Genomic DNA, 19,092 nt, shown 5'->3' on the forward strand with positions numbered 1-19,092 from the left:
TTAACTTGATTACTTTCAATTACTTTTGGATTACTCCAATACCAAATATGCTAATAAAAGACAAAAGAAACTAAATATGAATAAAATGACTAAAATTTGTGCAGGCTTGGGGAGTAACGGAATACATGGAACAACAAAAATGATGTTGGCAAGCTGTTTGGATTTCTTTTCATTTTGTTTCTGTCGCATTTTATGTTCGTTTTGCCGGAGATCAAAGAGATCAAAGTCAGGAGAGAAAGCTTACCACGTGTTGTGAGTCATCATTTGATTCATATTTAGTTTCTTTTGTCTTTTATTAGCATAGTTGGTATTGGAGTACTAATCCAAAAGCCATTGAAAGTAATCCAGTTAAAGTAACCCTACCCAACCCTGGGCACAGGTGATCCAAATCAGTCATCATGACACTATGCTATCAAGGCCACTTAGTTTGAATTTGTGATCACAAATCACTTCCTCCTCTCCAGTCCTCACGAATAAAATAATGACATTTTAAGTTTTCTTCTGGCTCCGTCCCGCAAAACATGTTACTCGGTCGGGTTCGGGCTAGATTTTTTTTTAGGCCCGATCTAAGCTCTAATAGTTACAGATGCGGAAATGAAGCTTAAAGGCTATTGGGTGCATGCTACATGCAGGGCTGGGTAGGGAAAATAAATCCAAACAGCTTGCCAACATCATTTTTTGCCGTTCCATGTATTTCGTTACCCCCCCGAGCCTGCACAAAATTGAGTCATTTTATTCATATTTAGTTTCTTTTGTCTTTTATTAGCATGACTTCCACATATTTTGTTTTAAACAACTCCCTCTTAGACAGTTCCTAGACGTACCAATTAGCCATGTACCATAATGAAATCTGATAAAATGAAGTTTTGAATGTAATTATAACATCCAAGGCGACATATTGACAAAATAATGTTTTTACTGGACCTAATTATGTTGATTGGAGGGGCATTCTCAAGTACAGAACGCAAATGTATCACTTCTTTGGCTTTCTACCAAGTTTAGCAACTTCAAACACCGTCATCTGATCCTGGTGGTATCAGATATCTGTGATAGCGCCTAAGGAGGCATGATCTAGTCAAGCGTCCCTGGTCCATATAGCTCGCTCTCTTTTTCCTTTGTCTGACTCATCGCTTGGTGCGGCCGTGCAAGCTGCCTGTTTGACACTTTATGGTCCAAACCAAGTTCCGTTCCTCTTCTTGTCAATGACGATAAATATTCTGATTCGGAGTCACAGCCCTACTCACCTCCAACACGTGCTCGGAAGGCCACGCCCGAGGAACGGTTTGCAGTCATAATACCGGCCACCATTCCTGCACACCGGTTCCCGTTCCTGCTTGGGGGGGCGGGGGACCAAAAACCAGAACATGAGCCCGGATTGCATATGGAGGCTATTTCGGTCCACCGGCGAGAACACAGAACAGAGCTGGGAATTTGCATATTCATTCATGCATGCAATTATAGGAGAACGGGATAGGAAACGGAACAGGAATTAAAAGGAGGGGTCGGAGGAAGCGGGAGGAAGAAGTTCTCACTCGTTGGCAGCCGTCTCGGGGAACCTCGGATGTCCTTCTTGTCCTCTGGCGTCAAAGCTGGCGAGAGCATCCTGAGCGAGATTGGATTATGAGAAGCGGCACGTAGATGCCATCCGTCTCAGTTTCATCAAACGGATCACAAAGAGCATTCTTTACCGGCCCGACGGACGGTTAAGTGGATCCGACGTCGGATGTCCATTCCGCTAGTCCGATCCGAGCAATTTGGCCCAAGAGCTACATCAGGGCTGGCATGTCTCTCTCTGTTATCCACTTTTACATTAAAGCGCTGCGCTAAATTGATCATGATTCATGAATCCCCTCCTTACCCATTATCTCTTTTTCCCATCCGTGGGGGTACTCACCAATGTTCCCTCTAAGCTTTTCCGCGCACAAGAAAATCTAGCCGGCTCACAAAAATCAGGGCTCGAAATTGATAATTAAGAAGTGAATTAAGTCAAAGTTACAGTGCATGAAGGTAAAAATACACGGGTTCCCCTGACGTTGTGTCCTAAATGCGGTATTTTGAAGTCGAGTCGAAGTAGAACGAAGTTGAGTAAAGTCAGTAGAGTTTTTCGAGAACCGGCTTCTTCGGCTCGGCTCACTAAAAATAACCGGTTCTTTCGGGTCCCAAACGGCTCTTCAGGTTGTTTTTGCTTCTTTCATCCCTATACGACCAAATATTATCTAGAATTGTGCACAAAATGACTTAAAGGAAGGGAGGGAAATAGAAAAAAAAAAAAATGAAAAAGTAGTGAAACGCTGAGAAAAAAAGAAACAAAAGGAAGAGAAAAAAGAAGGAAAAATTCAGAAAAAAGCCAGAAAAAAGAAAAGAAAGAAACAAAGGAAAAAAGTAAATAGAGAACAATAAGAAAAAAGTAACAGCTAGGAAAAAATAAACACAATGAGATTTTTTAAAGGAATTAAAAAAAAAAAGAAAACAGGGAAAAAGAAGAAAAAAAGAAGAAAAGGTTTGTGTTGCATTCAAATAAAATAGAACAAAAAAGAAAAAAATACCAAAATGAAAAAGTAGTGAAAAGCTGAGAAAAAAAGAAACACAAGGAAGAGAAAAAAAGAAGGAAAACTTCAGAAAAAAGCCAGAAAAAAGAAAAGAAAGAAACAAAGGAAAAAAGTAAAAAGTGAACAAAAAGAAAAAAGTAACAGCTAGGAAAAATATAAACACAATGAGATTTTTTTAAAAGGAATTAAAAAAAAAAAAACAGGGAAAAAAAGAAAAAAAGAAAAATAAGTTTGTGTTGCAACAAAATAAAAGAGAACAAAAAAGAAAAAAATATCAAAATGAAAGAGTAGTGAAACGCTGAGAAAAAAACGAAACAAAAGGAGATAAAAAGAGAAAAAAAGAGCAGAAAAAAATCAGACCAAAGCCAGAAGAAAAGAAAGAAGCAAATAAAGGGGTAAAAGGTAATAAAGACCAATAAAGCAAGAAAAAATAAACACAATGAGATTTTTTTAAAGGAATTAAAAAAAAAAATCGAAAAAAAACAGGGAAAAGGAATAAAAGAAGAAAACTTTGTGTTGCATTTAAATAAAATAGAACAAAAAAGAAAAAAATACCAAAATAAAAAAGTACTGAAAATCTGAGAACAAAGAAACAAAAGGAAGAGAAAAAAGAAGGAAAAATTCAGAAAAAGCCAAAAAAAAGAAAAGAAAGAAACAAAGGAAAAAAGTAAAAAGTGAACAAAAAGAAAAAAGTAACAGCTCGGAAAAAATAAACACAATGAGATTTTTTTAAAGGAATAAAAAAACAATAAAAAAACAGGGAAAAAAAGAGAAAAAGAAAAATAAGTTTGTGATGCAACAAAATAAAATAGAACAAAAAAGAAAAAAATACCAAAATGAAAAAGTAGTGAAACGCTGAGAAAAAAACGAAACAAAAGGAGAGAAAAAGAGAAAAAAAGAGCAGAAAAAAAATCAGACCAAAGCCAGAAGAAAAGAAAGAAGCAAATAAAGGGGTAGAAAGGTAATAAAGAACAATAAAGCAAGAAAAAATAAACACAATGAGATTTTTTTAAAGGAATTAAAAAAAAAAATCAAAAAAAAACAGGGAAAAGGAATAAAAGAAGAAAACTTTGTGTTGCATTTAAATAAAATAGAACAAAAAAGAAAAAAATACCAAAATAAAAAAGTACTGAAAATCTGAGAACAAAGAAACAAAAGGAAGAGAAAAAAGAAGGAAAAATTCAGAAAAAGCCAAAAAAAAGAAAAGAAAGAAACAAAGGAAAAAAGTAAAAAGTGAACAAAAAGAAAAAAGTAACAGCTCGGAAAAAATAAACACAATGAGATTTTTTTAAAGGAATAAAAAAACAATAAAAAAACAGGGAAAAAAAGAGAAAAAGAAAAATAAGTTTGTGATGCAACAAAATAAAATAGAACAAAAAAGAAAAAAATACCAAAATGAAAAAGTAGTGAAACGCTGAGAAAAAAACGAAACAAAAGGAGAGAAAAAGAGAAAAAAAGAGCAGAAAAAAATTCAGACCAAAGCCAGAAGAAAAGAAAGAAGCAAATAAAGGGGAAAAAGGTAATAAAGAACAAAAAAGCTCGGAAAAAATAAACACAATGAGATTTTTTTAAAGGAATTTACATTTTTTTTTAGAAAAAAACAGGGAAAAAGAAGAAAAAGTTTGTGTTGCATTCAAATAATTTCCAATTATACCGAGGGAATCTTGTTGCCAACATTGTTCTTCCACTCAAAAATGGGATTAAATACAATTGTGTATCGTGCAACCGACTAAATAATCCCCCGAAAATGTTAATATTATGCCACAAAATATATCAGGAAAAAAATCAAAATGGATATCTTGTAAAAGAATTGTAAAAACAAACGACGTTTGTAGTCCGTAAAACCTTTGCAATAATACATCAATAATGCAAAAAATTGCCGGAAACTCAGCAAAGTGTAACTTGATGTCTTGGACATGTTTGATAATGATTTAGTTGCCACACTTGGGATTGCCGTTGCTCACTGTTGTTTCAGGCGTTGCTCATTTGTGTGAACGCTCAGACCCGTAAGGAAAATGACAGGGAAGATTGGTACTCACGTAATTGGGTTTCAAGTCCGGATGCTTTCCATTGATGCCTCCCTCAAGGACGGACACTACCACGCCCCTGCCGGTGTAGCCCCTGCCCCAGGCCCCGGCGATATTCATGGGGGGACGGCAGCCTTCGGAGGAGTCGGCGCAGAACTGCAAAGGGAATAGCGAGAAATTAACCGTATTTTCAGGGTCTAAGGTGAGTGCCTTTGGGACAAATAGTGGACCCAAATGCGTAACGTTTCACACAACACTTTGGTAAGGGATCGGGGGGATCAGGAAGAGAGGAACAGGAAGCCCCTGCGGACGGTGACAGGTAGTGAGGCGGACAGCCAGGGCTGGAGAGTGGATCGGAAGAAGTCGGGTAGCCGGGACAGGAGAACGAAGCAAGGTCGTGGATCGGAACAAGTCAGGAAGCCGTGACAGGAGAACAAAGCAAGGTTGTGGATTGGAACAAGTTGGGTAGCCGTGACAGGAGAACGAAACGTGGTCGTGGATCGGAACAAGTCAGGTAGCCGTGACAGGAGAACGGAGCGTGGTTGTGGAATAGAACAAGTCGGGTAGCCGGGACAGGAGAACGAAGCGTGGTCATGGATCAGAACAAGTCGGGTGGCTGGCACAGGAGCGGAGCGTGGTCATGGATCAGAACAAGTCGGGTAGCCAGAACAGGAGAACGAAGCGTGGTCATGGATCGGAACAAGTCGGGTGGCTGGCACAGGAGCGAAACGTGGTCGTGGATCGGAACAAGTCAGGTAGCCAGGACAGGAGAACAGATTGTGGTCTTGGATCGGAACAAGTCAGGTAGCTGGGACAGGTGAATGGAGCGTGGTCGTGGATCAGAACAAGTCGGGTAGCCAGAACAGGAGAACGAAGCGTGGTCATGGATCGGAACAAGTCGGGTGGCTGGCACAGGAGCGGAGCGTGGTCGTGGATCGGAACAAGTCGGGTAGCCATGAGAGAAGAAGTAAGCATAGTCGTGGATCGGAACAAGTCGGGTAGCCAGGACAGGAGAACGGATCGTGGTCGTGGAACGGAACAAGTCAGGTAGTCAGGACAGGAGAACAGTTGTGGTCGTGGATCAGAACGAGTCAGGTAGCCGTGACAGGAGAACAAAGCGTGGTCGTGGACCGGAACAAGTCGGGTAGCCAGGACAGGAAAACAGATCGTGGCCATGCAGGTACAGGAAAACAAAGCAAGGTCGTGGATCGGAACAAGTCGGGTAGCTGTGACAGGAGAACAAAGTGTGTTCGTAGATCGGAACAAGTCGGGTAGCTGTGACAGGAGAACGAAGCGCGGTCATGTATCGGAACAAGTATGTAAGCCGTGACAGGAGAACGTAGTGTGGTCGTGGATCGGAACAAGTCAGGTAGCCGTGACAGGAGAACGGAGCGTGGTTGTGGAATAGAACAAGTCGGGTAGCCGGGACAGGAGAACGAAGCAAGGTCGTGGATCGGAGCAAGTATGTAAGCCGTGACAGGAGAACGAAGCGTGGTCGTGGATCAGAACAAGTCAGGTAGCCGTGACAGGAGAACGGAGCGAGGTTGTGGAATAGAACAAGTCGGGTAGCCGTGACAGGAGACCGGAGCTTGGTAGTGGATCGGAACAAGTCGGGTAGCCGGGACAGAAGAACGAAGCAAGGTCGTGGATCGGAACAAGTATGCAAGCCGTGACAGGAGAACGAAGTGTGGTCGTGGATCAGAACAAGTCAGGTAGCCGTGACAGGAGAACGGAGCGTGGTTGTGGAATAGAACAAGTCGTGTAGCCGTGACAGGAGACCGGAGCTTGGTTGTGGATCGGAACAAGTCGGGTAGCCGGGACAGAAGAACGGAGCGTGGTCGTGGATCAGAACAAGTCAGATAGCCGTGACAGGGGAACGAAGCGTGGTCGTGGATTGGAACAAGTTGGGTTGCTGGGACAGGAGAACGGAGCGTGGTTTTGGATTGGAACAAGTCAGGTAGCCGGGACAGGAGACCGGAGCTTGGTTGTGGATCGGAACAAGTCGGGTAGCCGTGACAGGAGAAGGAAGCGTAGTCGTGGATCTGAACAAGTCAGGTAGCCGGGACAGGAGAACGAAGCGTGGTCGTGGATCGGACCAAGTCAGGTAGCCGTGACAGGAGAAGGAAGCAAGGTCGTGGATCCGAACAATTCGGGTTGCCGGGACAGGAGAACGGAGCGAGGTCGTGGATAAGAACAAGTCAGGTAGCCATGAGAGGGGGTTTTACCATGAGCGAATTACTTCCCACAATGTCATAAGCATCATGATTCCATTGTAACCATGAATTTCCAATTTTATCCACTGTGTTCTCAGCTATGAGACACACCGGATTATAGGTTGCTTCTTCCGGCAAAATTGGGGGTTTTACGATGAGCGAATTACTTCCCACAATGCCATAAGCAGTATGATTCCATTGTAACCATGAATTTCCAAATTTATCCCGCGTGTTTTCTGGTATGAGACACACGGTAATATAGGGCACTTTTTCTGGCAAAATTGGGGTTTTACGATGACCAAATTACTTCCCACAAGGCCGTAAGCATCATGATTCCATTGTAACCATGAATTTCCAATTTTATCCAGTGTGTTTTCTGGTATGAGACACACCGGATTATAGGGCGCCCTTTCTGGAAAAATTGGGGGTTTTACAATGGCGGTATTACTTCCCACGATGCTGTAAGCAGAATTATTCAGTTGTAACCATGAATTTCCAATTTTATCCACTTTTTTCTGTTATGAGACACACTGGATTATAGGGTGCTCTTTCTGGCCAAATTAGGGGTTTTCCGATAACTGAATTACTCCCCACAATGCCCTAAACAGTATGATTCAGTTGTAATCATGAAATTCCAATTTTATCCACTGCGTTTTCTGGTATGAGACACACCGGATTATAGGGCGCTCTTTCTGGAAAATTTGGGGGGGTTTATGATAAGCGAATTACTTCCCACAATGCGTTGTCAGATTTAAAAAAAACAACTCTCACATTGTACCAGTGCTTGTGTTCCTTTTTGGAGTCGACATTTCCTGTGATTCTTTTCTGGATCTTCTGCTGCTTAAGCCAGACGACCTTTAAGGGAAACATGTGATAAATGTGTACTAGACATGTTATTTCTCTTCTCACCATCTCCTGGCTTTGTATATTTCTTAGACGTGCCCGAATAATCTCCTTTTTCCATATTTCTCGGGATTTAGACAGTTCTTAAAACAAGCCTTTTCTTACTTTCACCATTCCCATGCTATGCTAACAAACAGAAAGACTTCCCTAATGCGTACCGAGTTTGGGCTCAGGGGCCACGAGGTGGGGAAGGATGAACTCTTTACAGGGGAGCGGAGTGGTAGGTTAAAAAAGAGAGAAATTGAGAAAAAAGAGAGAAAGGGGGGTGCAGAAGGAGAGAGAAAAGAGAGAATGAGTGACAGTTATATGAAGAAATAAAGAGTGAGAGAGTGAGAAAGAAAGAAAGAAAGAAAGAGAGAAAGACAGAAAGAGAGAAAGACAGAAAGAGAGAAAGAATCAAAGAAAGAAAAGAGAGAGAATGACAGAAAGAGAGAAGAGAGAGAGAGAGAATGAAAGAAAGAGAGAAAAGAGAAAGTGAGAGAGACAGAGAGAGACAGGGAAAGTGAGGGGCAGAAAAACTGAAAAGAGAGAGTGAGAGAGATATAGTGATATAGAAAGAAGAAAGAGAAAGAAGAGAGAGTGAGGAAGGAGACAGAGAGACAGTGATATAGAGAAAGGAAGAGAAAAAAAAGGAAAGAATGAAAGTATGAAAGAAATAAAGAAAAGAGAGAGAGAAAGAATGAGAATGTGAGAAAAAAGAGAAAAAGAGAAGGAAATAGTGAGGGGTGGAAAAGAGAGAGTGAAAACAAGAGAGTGAGAAATAGGAAGAGTGATAAGGAGTACAATTGAGAAGAAAGAGAGAAACACAGAGTAAGAGAGAATGAGAAAGAGAAGGAGTGAAAAAGAGTACAATTGAGAAGAGAGAGAGAGAGAGAGAGAGAGAGAGAGAGAGAGAGAGAAAGAAGGACACTGACCAAAAGAGAGAGAGTGATATTAAGAAAGAGAAAAATAGAGAGATGGAGAAAGAAAAAGAAAGAAGGAGAAAAAGAAAGAGACAGTGATATAGAGAACAAGAGGAAATGAGTGAGAAAGAGAGACAGAATGAAAGGAACAGAGAGAAAAAAAGAAAGAGAAAGCAAAAAAGAGAAAGAAGCGTATACAGTTCCAGTGGCCTGGCACTCTCAACACCAAGTGGACATATTTCAAACTGCAGCTCATTTTTGTCTTGTATTTTTCTAGGCGCGGTCTCGCCGGCCGGATTGAAACCCTTGACGGGCCCGATCAGGCCCGCTGGCCGCAGTCTTGACACCTAGCTGGTGGGCGATCCAAAATGGCCGGTGACTGTACCTCGGTTTCCGTGGCGACACAAGCCGTTAGCTTGGCATTGGGCTCGCTAGACCGCGCCGCCGATTCCGGGTGACGGAAGAGGTAAGAACTCCTCAATTGTCCGATCTGGGGGTGCAGACCGAGATCCTGGATTAGGGGGGGTCACTTTCCAAGACTTCAAAACAAAGTCACTGAATAGGTTTAAGAGAAAGAGAAAAATAAAGAGAGAGGGAGAAAAAGAGAAGGTAAGACGAAAAAAGGGAGAAAAAGTGAAACAAACAGAGAGAGCACAATAGAGAGAAAGAGAGAAAGTGGGAGAGAGAAAGAGACAGAAAAAATAAAAAATTAAATGACAAATAGAGAAAGATGAGAAGAATGCGAGGAAAGAAGAAAAGAAAGTAAGAAAGAAAGAGGGAAATGAGTGAGAAAGAGAGAGGTAAATAAAGGGAGTGAGAAAAAGTGAGAGAAAAAGGAAAGACAAAAGACAAAGAGAGGAAAAATAGAAAAGGGGAGAGGAAGAAAGAGAGAGAGAGAAAAGGTGAGAAAGATAATTGACAGATAGTAAAAGCGAGAGAGGGAGAGAGATAGAAAGAGAGAGAGAGAGATGTTGAGAAAGAAAGAAAACGAAGGGAGAAAGAGAGTTAAAGAAAGAAAGAAACAGAGAGAAATGGAAAGAGAGAAAGTGTCATGTGTAATTGATGGAGAAAGAGAGAGAGAAGGGGGCGAGGAAGTGAGAAAAAAAGACAGAAAGAGAGTTAGAGAGAGAAAGAATAAGACAGTAAATGGAAAGAAAGAGAAATAAATTGATGGAGAAACTGGAAAGAGAAATGTAGAGAGAAAGAAGGGGGTGAGAATGAAAGAGAAAAAGAGAGAAAGAGACTTAGACAACTAAAGAAAAAGAGAAAAAAAGAGACAGAGTAATTGAAAGAGGAAGAGAGAGAGGGAGAGAGAGAGAGAAAGGGGAAAGAGAGAAAACAAGATAACTAGTTTGGATAAGGAAGAGAGAGAGAGAGAGATAGAGAGAGAGAGGGAAGAGAGAAAGTGAGAGAACTAGTTTGGATAAGAAAGAGAGAGACAGAGAGAGAGAGAGAGGGGGGGGGGAAGGAGAGAGAGAGAGAGGGGAAAGAGAGAAAGTGAGAGAACTAGTTTGGATAAGGAAGAGAGAGAGAAAGAGAGAGACAGAGAGAGAGAGAGAGACAGAGAGAGAGAGAGAGAGAGAGAGAGAACCAGTTTGGATAAGGAAGAGAGAGACAGAGAGAGAGAGAGAGAGAGAGAGAGAGAGGGGAAAGAGAGAAAGTGAGAGAACTAGTTTGCATAAGGAATAGAGAGAGAGAGAGAGAGAGAGAGAGGGATAGGGGAAAGAGAAAGAGAGAGAGGGGAAAGAGAAAAAGTGAGAGAACTAGTTTGGATAAGGAAGAGAGAGAGAGAGAGAGAAAGAGAAACAGAGAGAGAAAGAGAGAGAGAGAGAGAGAGACAGAGAGAGAGAGAGAGAGAGAGAGAGAGAAACTGAGAGAGAGAGAGAACCAGTTTGGATAAGGAAGAGAGAGACAGAGAGAGAGAGAGAGAGAGAGAGAGAGAGAGGGGAAAGAGAGAAAGTGAGAGAACTAGTTTGGATAAGAAAGAGAGAGACAGAGAGAGAGAGAGAGGGGGGGGGGAAGGAGAGAGAGAGAGAGAGAGGGGAAAGAGAGAAAGTGAGAGAACTAGTTTGGATAAGGAAGAGAGAGAGAAAGAGAGAGACAGAGAGAGAGAGAGAGACAGAGAGAGAGAGAGAGAGAACCAGTTTGGATAAGGAAGAGAGAGACAGAGAGAGAGAGAGAGAGAGAGAGAGGGGAAAGAGAGAAAGTGAGAGAACTAGTTTGCATAAGGAATAGAGAGAGAGAGAGAGAGAGAGAGAGGGATAGGGGAAAGAGAAAGAGAGAGAGGGGAAAGAGAAAAAGTGAGAGAACTAGTTTGGATAAGGAAGAGAGAGAGAGAGAGAGAAAGAGAAACAGAGAGAGAAAGAGAGAGAGAGAGAGAGACAGAGAGAGAGAGAGAGAGAGAGAGAAACTGAGAGAGAGAGAACCAGTTTGGATAAGGAAGAGAGAGACAGAGAGAGAGAGAGAGAGAGAGAGGGGGGAAAGAGAGAAAGTGAGAGAACTAGTTTGGACAAGGAATAGAGAGAAAGAGAGAGAGAGAGAGAGATAGGGGAAAGAGAAAGAGAGAGAGGGGAAAGAGAGAAAGTGAGAGAACTAGTTTGGATAAGGAAGAGAGAGAGAGAGAGAGAGAGAGAAAGAGAAAGAGAAAGAGAGAGACAGAGAGAGAGAGAGAGAGAGAGAGAGAGAGAGAGAGAGAGAGAGAGAGAGAACCAGTTTGGATGAGGAAGAGAGAGACAGTTTCTCTGAGAGCGGTGCCTGGCTTGGCTGACACCAAGTGCACATATTTCAACCTGCAGCTCGTTTTTCTCTTGCGCTTCTCTCAGCGGGCCTGATCCTGTTTGACACCCCTGTGTTCTACAAACACTCCAAAATAAATAAACCTTGACCTGAAACTAAAAAAAGACCACCAGGGACTGTCCTACATCGTCCTAGAAAATGCATCATTGACCTTCTAGGTGTCTCATCGGAGGCTAAACAGCTGCTAAATTATCCATCCGTCGGTCACCGTACACCTAAGGCTCGTTTTACACGCAAGGAAAGATCAGTCGGCATCGAGGACGTCATCCCGGAAGTATAATAACCAGACGGGTGTCGGGAATAAATGACTGCTCTAATTAAAAACCTAGTAAGATTTCATATCCGTTCCTGACCTAGAGTTCTTCTTATTATCTTCTTATCCCGTCTGTTCTTAAAATATGAATCGTTATTTCCGTCGAGTCCGACTCTTTAACTCCTTCGCTGCCATGGACGTCAAAAAAAATCAAATTAGGGCAGGATAGCTATCGTAGACATCATGGAACCTATTGATTCGGTTGCCAAAGACGACTTCAGACGTCAAAATGTCATTAAAACACAATTGCCACCATGTTTGACGGTTGGGATGGTGTTTTCAGGGTGATGTGAAGTACAGTAATCCCTCGGTTATCGCGGTTAATGGGGAGCAAAACCACCCGCGAAAAGTGAAAATCCGCGAAGTAGCGACGCCCCTTCAAAAATGATAAAAAAATTAAATAAAATATACATGTATAAAAAATATAAAATAAAGACTACCTTATAGTTAGATTGTCACGGTTGCCATGGCGCCCAATTGGTCCCCGCACCAGGTTCTGTCACGGTTGCCACAGCGGCCAATATTTTTTAATTTATTTTCTGTTATTATTATTATTTTTTGGACCCGGTTAATGGGGACCAAAACCACCCGCAAAAGGGATGGTGTTTTCAGGGTGATGTGAAGTACAGTAATCCCTCGGTTATCGCAGTTAATGGGGACCAAAACCACCCGCGAAAAGTGAAAATCTGCGAAGTAGCAACACCCCTTGAAAAATGATTAAAAAAAAATAAAAAATAAAAAATATATATATATAAAAAATATAAAATAGAGACTACCTTATAGTTAGATTGTCACGGTTGCCAAGGCGCCCAATTGGTCCGCGCCGTGTGGCATCAGGTTCTGTCATGGTTGCCACAGCGGCCAATATATATATATATATATATATATATTTTTTAAATTATTTTATTTTATTATTATTATTTTTTTTTAGACCCGGTTAATGGGGACCAAAACCACCCGCGAAAAGTGAAAATCCGCGAAGTAGCGACGCCGCCCCTTCAAAAATGCTAAAAAAAAAAAATTTAAATAAAAAAAAAAAAAAAAAAAAAAAAAAAAAATATATATATATATATATATAAAAAATATAAAATAAAGACTACCTTATAGTTAGATTGTCACGGTTGCCATGGCGCCCAATTGGTCCCCACAGTGTGGCACCAGGTTCTGTCACGGTTGCCACAGCGCCCGATAAATAAATTCTTCTTATTATTTTTTAAATTATTTTATTTCATTATTAATATTTTTTAAATTATTTTATTTCATTATTAATATTTTTTAAATGATTTTATTTTATTATTATTATTTTTTAAATTATTTTATGTTATCATTATTATTTTTTAGACCCGGTTAATGGGGACCAAAACCACCCGCTAAAAAAATAAAATAAAATAAAATAAAAAAAAATAAAAAAAAATATATAAAATAAAGACTACCTTATAGTTAGATTGTCACGGTTGCCATGGCGCCCAATTGGTCCCCGCCGTGTCGCACCAGGTTCTGTCACGGTTGCCACAGCGGCCAATATTTTATTTATTTATTTTATTTTTCTTAATTATTTTATGTTATTATTAGTTTTTAGACCCGGTTAATGGGGACCAAAACCACCTGCAAAAGTGAAAATCTGCCCTTTCAAAAATGCTAAAAAAATATATATATTTTTTTTATTATAATTATTATTTTATTTTATTATCATTAATTTTTAGACCCTCGAACGTGGAACCGCGAAGTAGCAAGGTCCCACTGTATTACTCTTACTCTTAATCTTTTCATTCAGCCCTAAAAGTATATGCTAATAAGTTATGCTAATGGATACAGGCCAACAAATGATGCTAACAGATACACGCTAATGGGTACATGCTAGCGACTACATACTAAAGGGTTGTGCGAACAGCGAGTCATGCTTAGGGCTAAACACTAACGGCTACATGCTAACAAGTCATGCCAATGATTCATGCGAACGGCTACATGCTAACTCTAAATTATGCTAACTAATACATGCTAACAAATTATGCTCATGGGTACATGCTAACAAAATATCTGACGGATTTATGCTAACAAATTATGCTCATGGATACATTTGAACAAGTTATGCTAACAGATACATGCTAACAAGTAATGCTAATGGCTACATACTAACGAGTCATGCCAGCAAGTCATGCTAACGGCTACTGACTGAAGAGTTGTACTTTGGGCTACATGCTTGCAAGTTATGCTACCTGCTACATGCAAACGGCTACGTGCTAACCGTTAACAAATTATGCTAACCGATACATGCTAACAAATTATGCTCACAGATAGATGCTAACAAATTATGCTAACAGATTTTATGCTAACAAATTATGCTCATGGATACATTTGAACAAGTAATGCTGACAAATACATGCTAACAAATTTTGCTAGCGGCTACATGCTAACGAGTTATGCTAACAGCCGCATGTTAACGGGTTTCACTAACTGCTACATGCTAACAGCTACATGCTAACGAGTCATGCCAACAAGTCATGCTAACGGATACATACTGAAGAGTTGTACTTAGGGCTACATACTAACAAGTTATGCTAATGATTCATGCAAACGGCTACTTGCTAACTTTGAACAAATTATGCTAACTAACACATGCTAACAAATTATGATGATGGATACATGCTAACATATTATCGAACTGATTTATGCTAACAAATTATCCTCATGGAAACATTTGAACAAGTTATGCTTACAGATACATACTAACAAGTAATGCTAACGGCTAAACACTAACGGCTACATGCTAACAAGTCATGCCAATGATTCATGCAAACGGCTACATGCTAACTTTTAAAAAAATTATGCTAACTAATACATGCCCACAAAGTATGTTCATGGATACATGCTAACAAATTATCTTACGGATTTATGCTAACAAATTATCCGCATGGATACATTTGAACAAGTTATGCTAACAGATACATGCTAACAAGTAATGCTAACGGCTAAACACTAACGGCTACACGCTAACTAGTCATGCCAACGATTCATGCAAACGGCTACATGCTAACTTTTAACAAATTATGCTAACTGATGCATGTTAACAAATTATGCTAACCGATACATGCTAACATATTATGCTCATGGATACATTTCAACAAGTTATGTTAACAGATACATGCTAACAAGTAATGCTGACGGCTAAATAATGACGGGAACATGCTCATAAATTATGCTAACAGATATGTGTTAACAGCTACATGCTAACAAATTATGTTAATGGATACATGCTAACAAGTTATACTAACAGCTACATGCTAACGAGTCAGGCCAACAAATCATACTGACGGCTACATACTGAAGAGTTGTACTTAGGGCTACAAGTTATGCTACCTGCTACGTGCTAATGGCTACATGCTAACAAATTATGCTAATGGCTACATGCTAACAAGTTATACTAACAGCTACATGCTAACGAGTCAGGCCAACAAATCATACTAACGGCTACATACTGAAGAGTTGTACTTAGGGCTACAAGTTATGCTACCTGCTACGTGCAAACTGTTAACAAATTATGCTAACCAATACATGCTAACAAATTATGCTCACGGATACATGCTAACAAATTATCGAACTGATTTATGCTAACAAATTACGCTCATTGATACATTTGAGCAAGTTATGCTAACAGATACATGCTAACAAGTAATGCTGAGGGCTAAATACTAACGGCTACATGCTAACAAGTCATGCCAATGATTCAAGCAAATGGCTACATGGTAACTTTTAACAAATTATGCTAACTAATACATGCTAACAAATTATGCTCATAAATACATGCTAACAAATCATCCAACGTATTTATGCTAACAAATTATGCTCATGGATACATTTGAACAAGTTATGCTAACAGATACATGCTAAAAAGTAATGCTGACGGCTAAACAATGACAACTACATGCTCATCATTTCTGCTAACAGATACGTGTTAACAGCTACATGCTAACAAATTATGCTAACGGCTACATGCTAACGAGCCTCCTGGTGGTAAAAAATGTCAATATGGATATTAATTCTAAGCGAAAATAGAAGAGTTATTAAGTGTGTATTTGACATTAGATGAGGATCATCTGTAGGAAGCTGACATATTTGTCGGCCATCTTGCTGGTCCTCTATTTCTTATCTTTCATTTATGTTCTTTCTTTTTAACTATAATTTCTCATCTTTTATTTTTTTGCCCTCCCTTTCCTTCCTTTTTCTCTTTTCTCTCATTTTGTCCTATGAGTGTCTTTCCATTTTTCTTTTTTCTTTTATCCTTGTTTCTTCTATTTTATATTTTGTTCTTTTTTCTTTCTGTTTTCTGTTTTTCTACCTTTTTTTCTTTTTTCTCTTCTGCTTCTTTCTATTTTCTCTTCTTTTTATCTGTTTTTCCTGTTTCTTTCATTTTATATTTTCCCTTTTCTCCTTTATTGTTATTTCTTATTGTTCTTTTTCTGACTCTTTCTTGTATTTTTTCTTATCTTTAATTTATGTACTTTCTTTTTACTTATTTTCGGACTTTTTTTTTCATCATTTCTTTCTTTTATTTCTTTGACCTCCTTTGTTCCGTCTTTTCTCCCTTTGATTTTCTTTCCATTTTATGTTTTTCTTTTCTCCTTGTTGTGTTCATTTTCAATTTTGTCCTTTTTTCTTTTCTTTTTTCAATTTTTCTCCCTTGTCTTTCCTTTTTTCTCTTGTTTCGTTCTATTTTCCTTCTTATTTGTTTTTTTTCTGTTTCTTTCATGTTATATTTTCCTGTTTGTCCTTTCTTGTTTTTTTTTCTCTTCTTTTTGCTGACTTTTTTCTCATAATTTCTCTCTTTTTCAATTTTTTTGACCTCCTTTTTCCTTCTTTTTTTTTCCATTTTCTCCTTTTTTCCCTTTGATTTCTTTTTTCCATTTTCTGTTTTTCTTTTCTCCTTGTTTCTTTCATCTCCCATATTGCTCTTTTTCTTTCAGTTTTCTGTTTTTTCCCCCTCTTTTTTCTCTCCTGCTTCTTTCTCTTTATTTCTTTTTTGTTTTTCCTGTTTCTTTCATTTAATATTTTCCTTTTTGTCCTTTGTTGCTTTTTTTCTTTTCTTTTTGCTGACTTTTTTCCCATCATTTCTCATCTTTTTTTCCCCTCATTTTCCCCTCTGTTTTCCTATTTTCTCCCTTTTTCCTTTGATTTCGTTTTTTCCATTTTCTGTTTTTCTTTTCTTCTTGTTTCTTTCATTCTCCATCTTGCTCTCTTTCTTTCAGTTTTTGGGTTTTTTCCTCTCTTTTTTCTCTCCTGCTTCTTTCTCTTTTCCCTTCAATCTTTCCTTTTTCTCCTTTTTCTTTCATTTTATATTTTCTTTTTTGTCCTTTATTGTTTCATTTTTCTTTTCTTTTTTCTCTTTTATCAACAAAAGGCTGGGTAAAAAAAATAAAGAACGAAAAACTGTGCACATCAGTCACCTGGAGTGTCCCTAGTTTATATTTTTCCTTGTCCTTCTGAGCACTCTTTTTTTTTTGTTTCGCATCACAATACAGCGACATCTAGTGGTCAATTTTTGAACAATATCCCCTTAAACGCACGTGTTTTTTGATATTCTGAGATGGATATGGTTTCCTCCGTAAAAATCCAGTTTGCGATAAAATCCAGCGCTTTTGAAATGGTCTGCCTGTATATAGTGCTCTACAATGCGCTTCACATTTACTCATTCATACACACACCCTCCGATAGAGGCTACTTGCTTATCATGGGTACAGGGTTGGGTAGGGTTACTTTAACTGGATTACTTTCAATGACTTTTGGATGACTCCAATACCAAATATGCTAATAAAAGACAAAAGAAACTCAATATGAAAAATAAAAATAAAGTGAGCAATTGAGAAAGACGAGGAGAATGCGAGGAAAGAAAAAGAGAGAGGAAACAAGTGAGCATGAGAAAGGGAGAGGTTAAGAAAGGGAGTGAGAAAAGGTGAAAGAAAAAGGAAAGAGTGAACGACAAAAAATGATAGAGAAAGAGAGAGAGAAAAAAGAGGGCGAAAGAAAGAGAAACAGAGGAAAAGGAGAGAAAAAGAGAGAGAAAGTGAAAGAGAAGAGAAAAAGAGAAAAAGAGTAAAAGAGTAAAAGAGTAAAAGAGAAAAAGAGAAAAAGAGAAAAAGAAAAAAAGAAAAAAAAGAAAAAAAGAAAAAAAGAGAAAAAGAGAAAAAGAGAAAAAGAAAAAAGGAGAAAAAGAGAAAAAGAGAAAAAGAGAAAAAGAGAAAGAGAAAAAGAGAAAGAGAGAGAGAAAACATAAGAAACAAGAGATGAAAAGAGAATTGATGATGACTCACAACACGTGGTAAGCTTTCTCTCCTGTCTTTGATCTCCGGCAAAACTAACATAAAATGCTACAGAAACAAAATAAAAATAAGTAAAAAAAGCTTTCCAACATCATTTTTGCTGCTCCATGTGTTCCGTTACTCCGTTTCTTTTGTCTTTTATTAGCATATTTGGTATTGGAGCCATCCAAAAGTCATTGAAAGTATTCCAGTTAAAGTAACCCTACCCAACCCTGGTTTTGCCGAAGATCAAAGAGATCAAAGCCAGGAGAGAAAGCTTACCACGTTTTGTGAGTCATCATTTTATTCATATTTAGTTTCTTTTGTCTTTTATTAGCATATTTGGTAATGGAGTCATCCAAAAGTCATTGAAAGTAATCCAGTTAAAGTAACCCTACCCAACCCTGCATAGGTATTAAGGGGTCAAAGTCTTACCCGAGGGCATATCAGCATTCAACCCGGAGGAGCCCGGAAATCGAACCCGCGACCTCTCGGAGCGCTCTACCTCCTGAGCTTCTGCCGCCCCAGGTTTGCATATACACCAAGGCAATACACTAGGAGTGTAGAAGATCTGTATGCAGTATTACCTGTCCTAAATTTGCGAAGCCATGTTTCTCTGCTATTTCGGTTGCAGTTTTTCCGCCTCCTTGGATCCGTAAGGCCCAGTCGTTGGTGTAGAACCTTGCCTGGCAAAAATAGAAGAAGGTTCCCGTCCACAGTGGATAAAGAAGAAGCATTTTCACCCCAGAATTTCCACTTTCCGGCGTTTTCCTAACTGGCCCCCGAAGTGTTCTTCATGGTTTGAAGTGGTTTCTTTCATGAGCAGACCATCGGCGATGGAAACCAGACTGGGACGGACTTTGGGAAGGTGAAGCAGGTGTCGGGTGGCTGATCCAAGATGGCCGACGGGTGTTGCCGCACACCGTGTGCCGGTTGGGTTACCGGCTAAATGGGAACGTTGGGGTGAGTCATTTTCTTTCCGGTGTTTGAAATAAGTTTGAAAACTCAAAACGAGGGAATACTGTCATATCCCAAGACCCATATCCCAAAACGCTTTACAATATGCTTCACACTTACCCATTCACACACTCACTGA

General features: G+C 39.3%; 1 protein-coding gene across 1 annotated transcript in view; it reads right to left on the reverse strand.

The window, feature by feature from the left end:
- Positions 1-18,733, reverse strand: part of LOC148350159 (proprotein convertase subtilisin/kexin type 5-like) — a 75,207-nt gene extending 56,474 nt beyond the window's left edge. The window contains exons 1-5 of the mRNA XM_088319994.1: positions 18,584-18,733; positions 8,980-9,105; positions 7,561-7,644; positions 4,589-4,732; positions 1,533-1,603 (exon numbers count right to left, since the gene is read on the reverse strand). Of these exons, the coding sequence (XP_088176120.1) occupies positions 1,533-1,603; positions 4,589-4,732; positions 7,561-7,644; positions 8,980-9,105; positions 18,584-18,733 (575 nt within the window). The remainder of the gene's footprint in view (positions 1-1,532; positions 1,604-4,588; positions 4,733-7,560; positions 7,645-8,979; positions 9,106-18,583) is intronic.
- Positions 18,734-19,092: the final 359 nt, after the last annotated feature.

The sequence above is a fragment of the Urocampus carinirostris genome, chromosome 16 (genome assembly GCF_059441175.1).
Source record: "Urocampus carinirostris isolate Australia breed hairy pipefish chromosome 16, RoL_Ucar_1.0, whole genome shotgun sequence".
Taxonomy (NCBI): Eukaryota; Metazoa; Chordata; class Actinopteri; order Syngnathiformes; family Syngnathidae; genus Urocampus; species Urocampus carinirostris.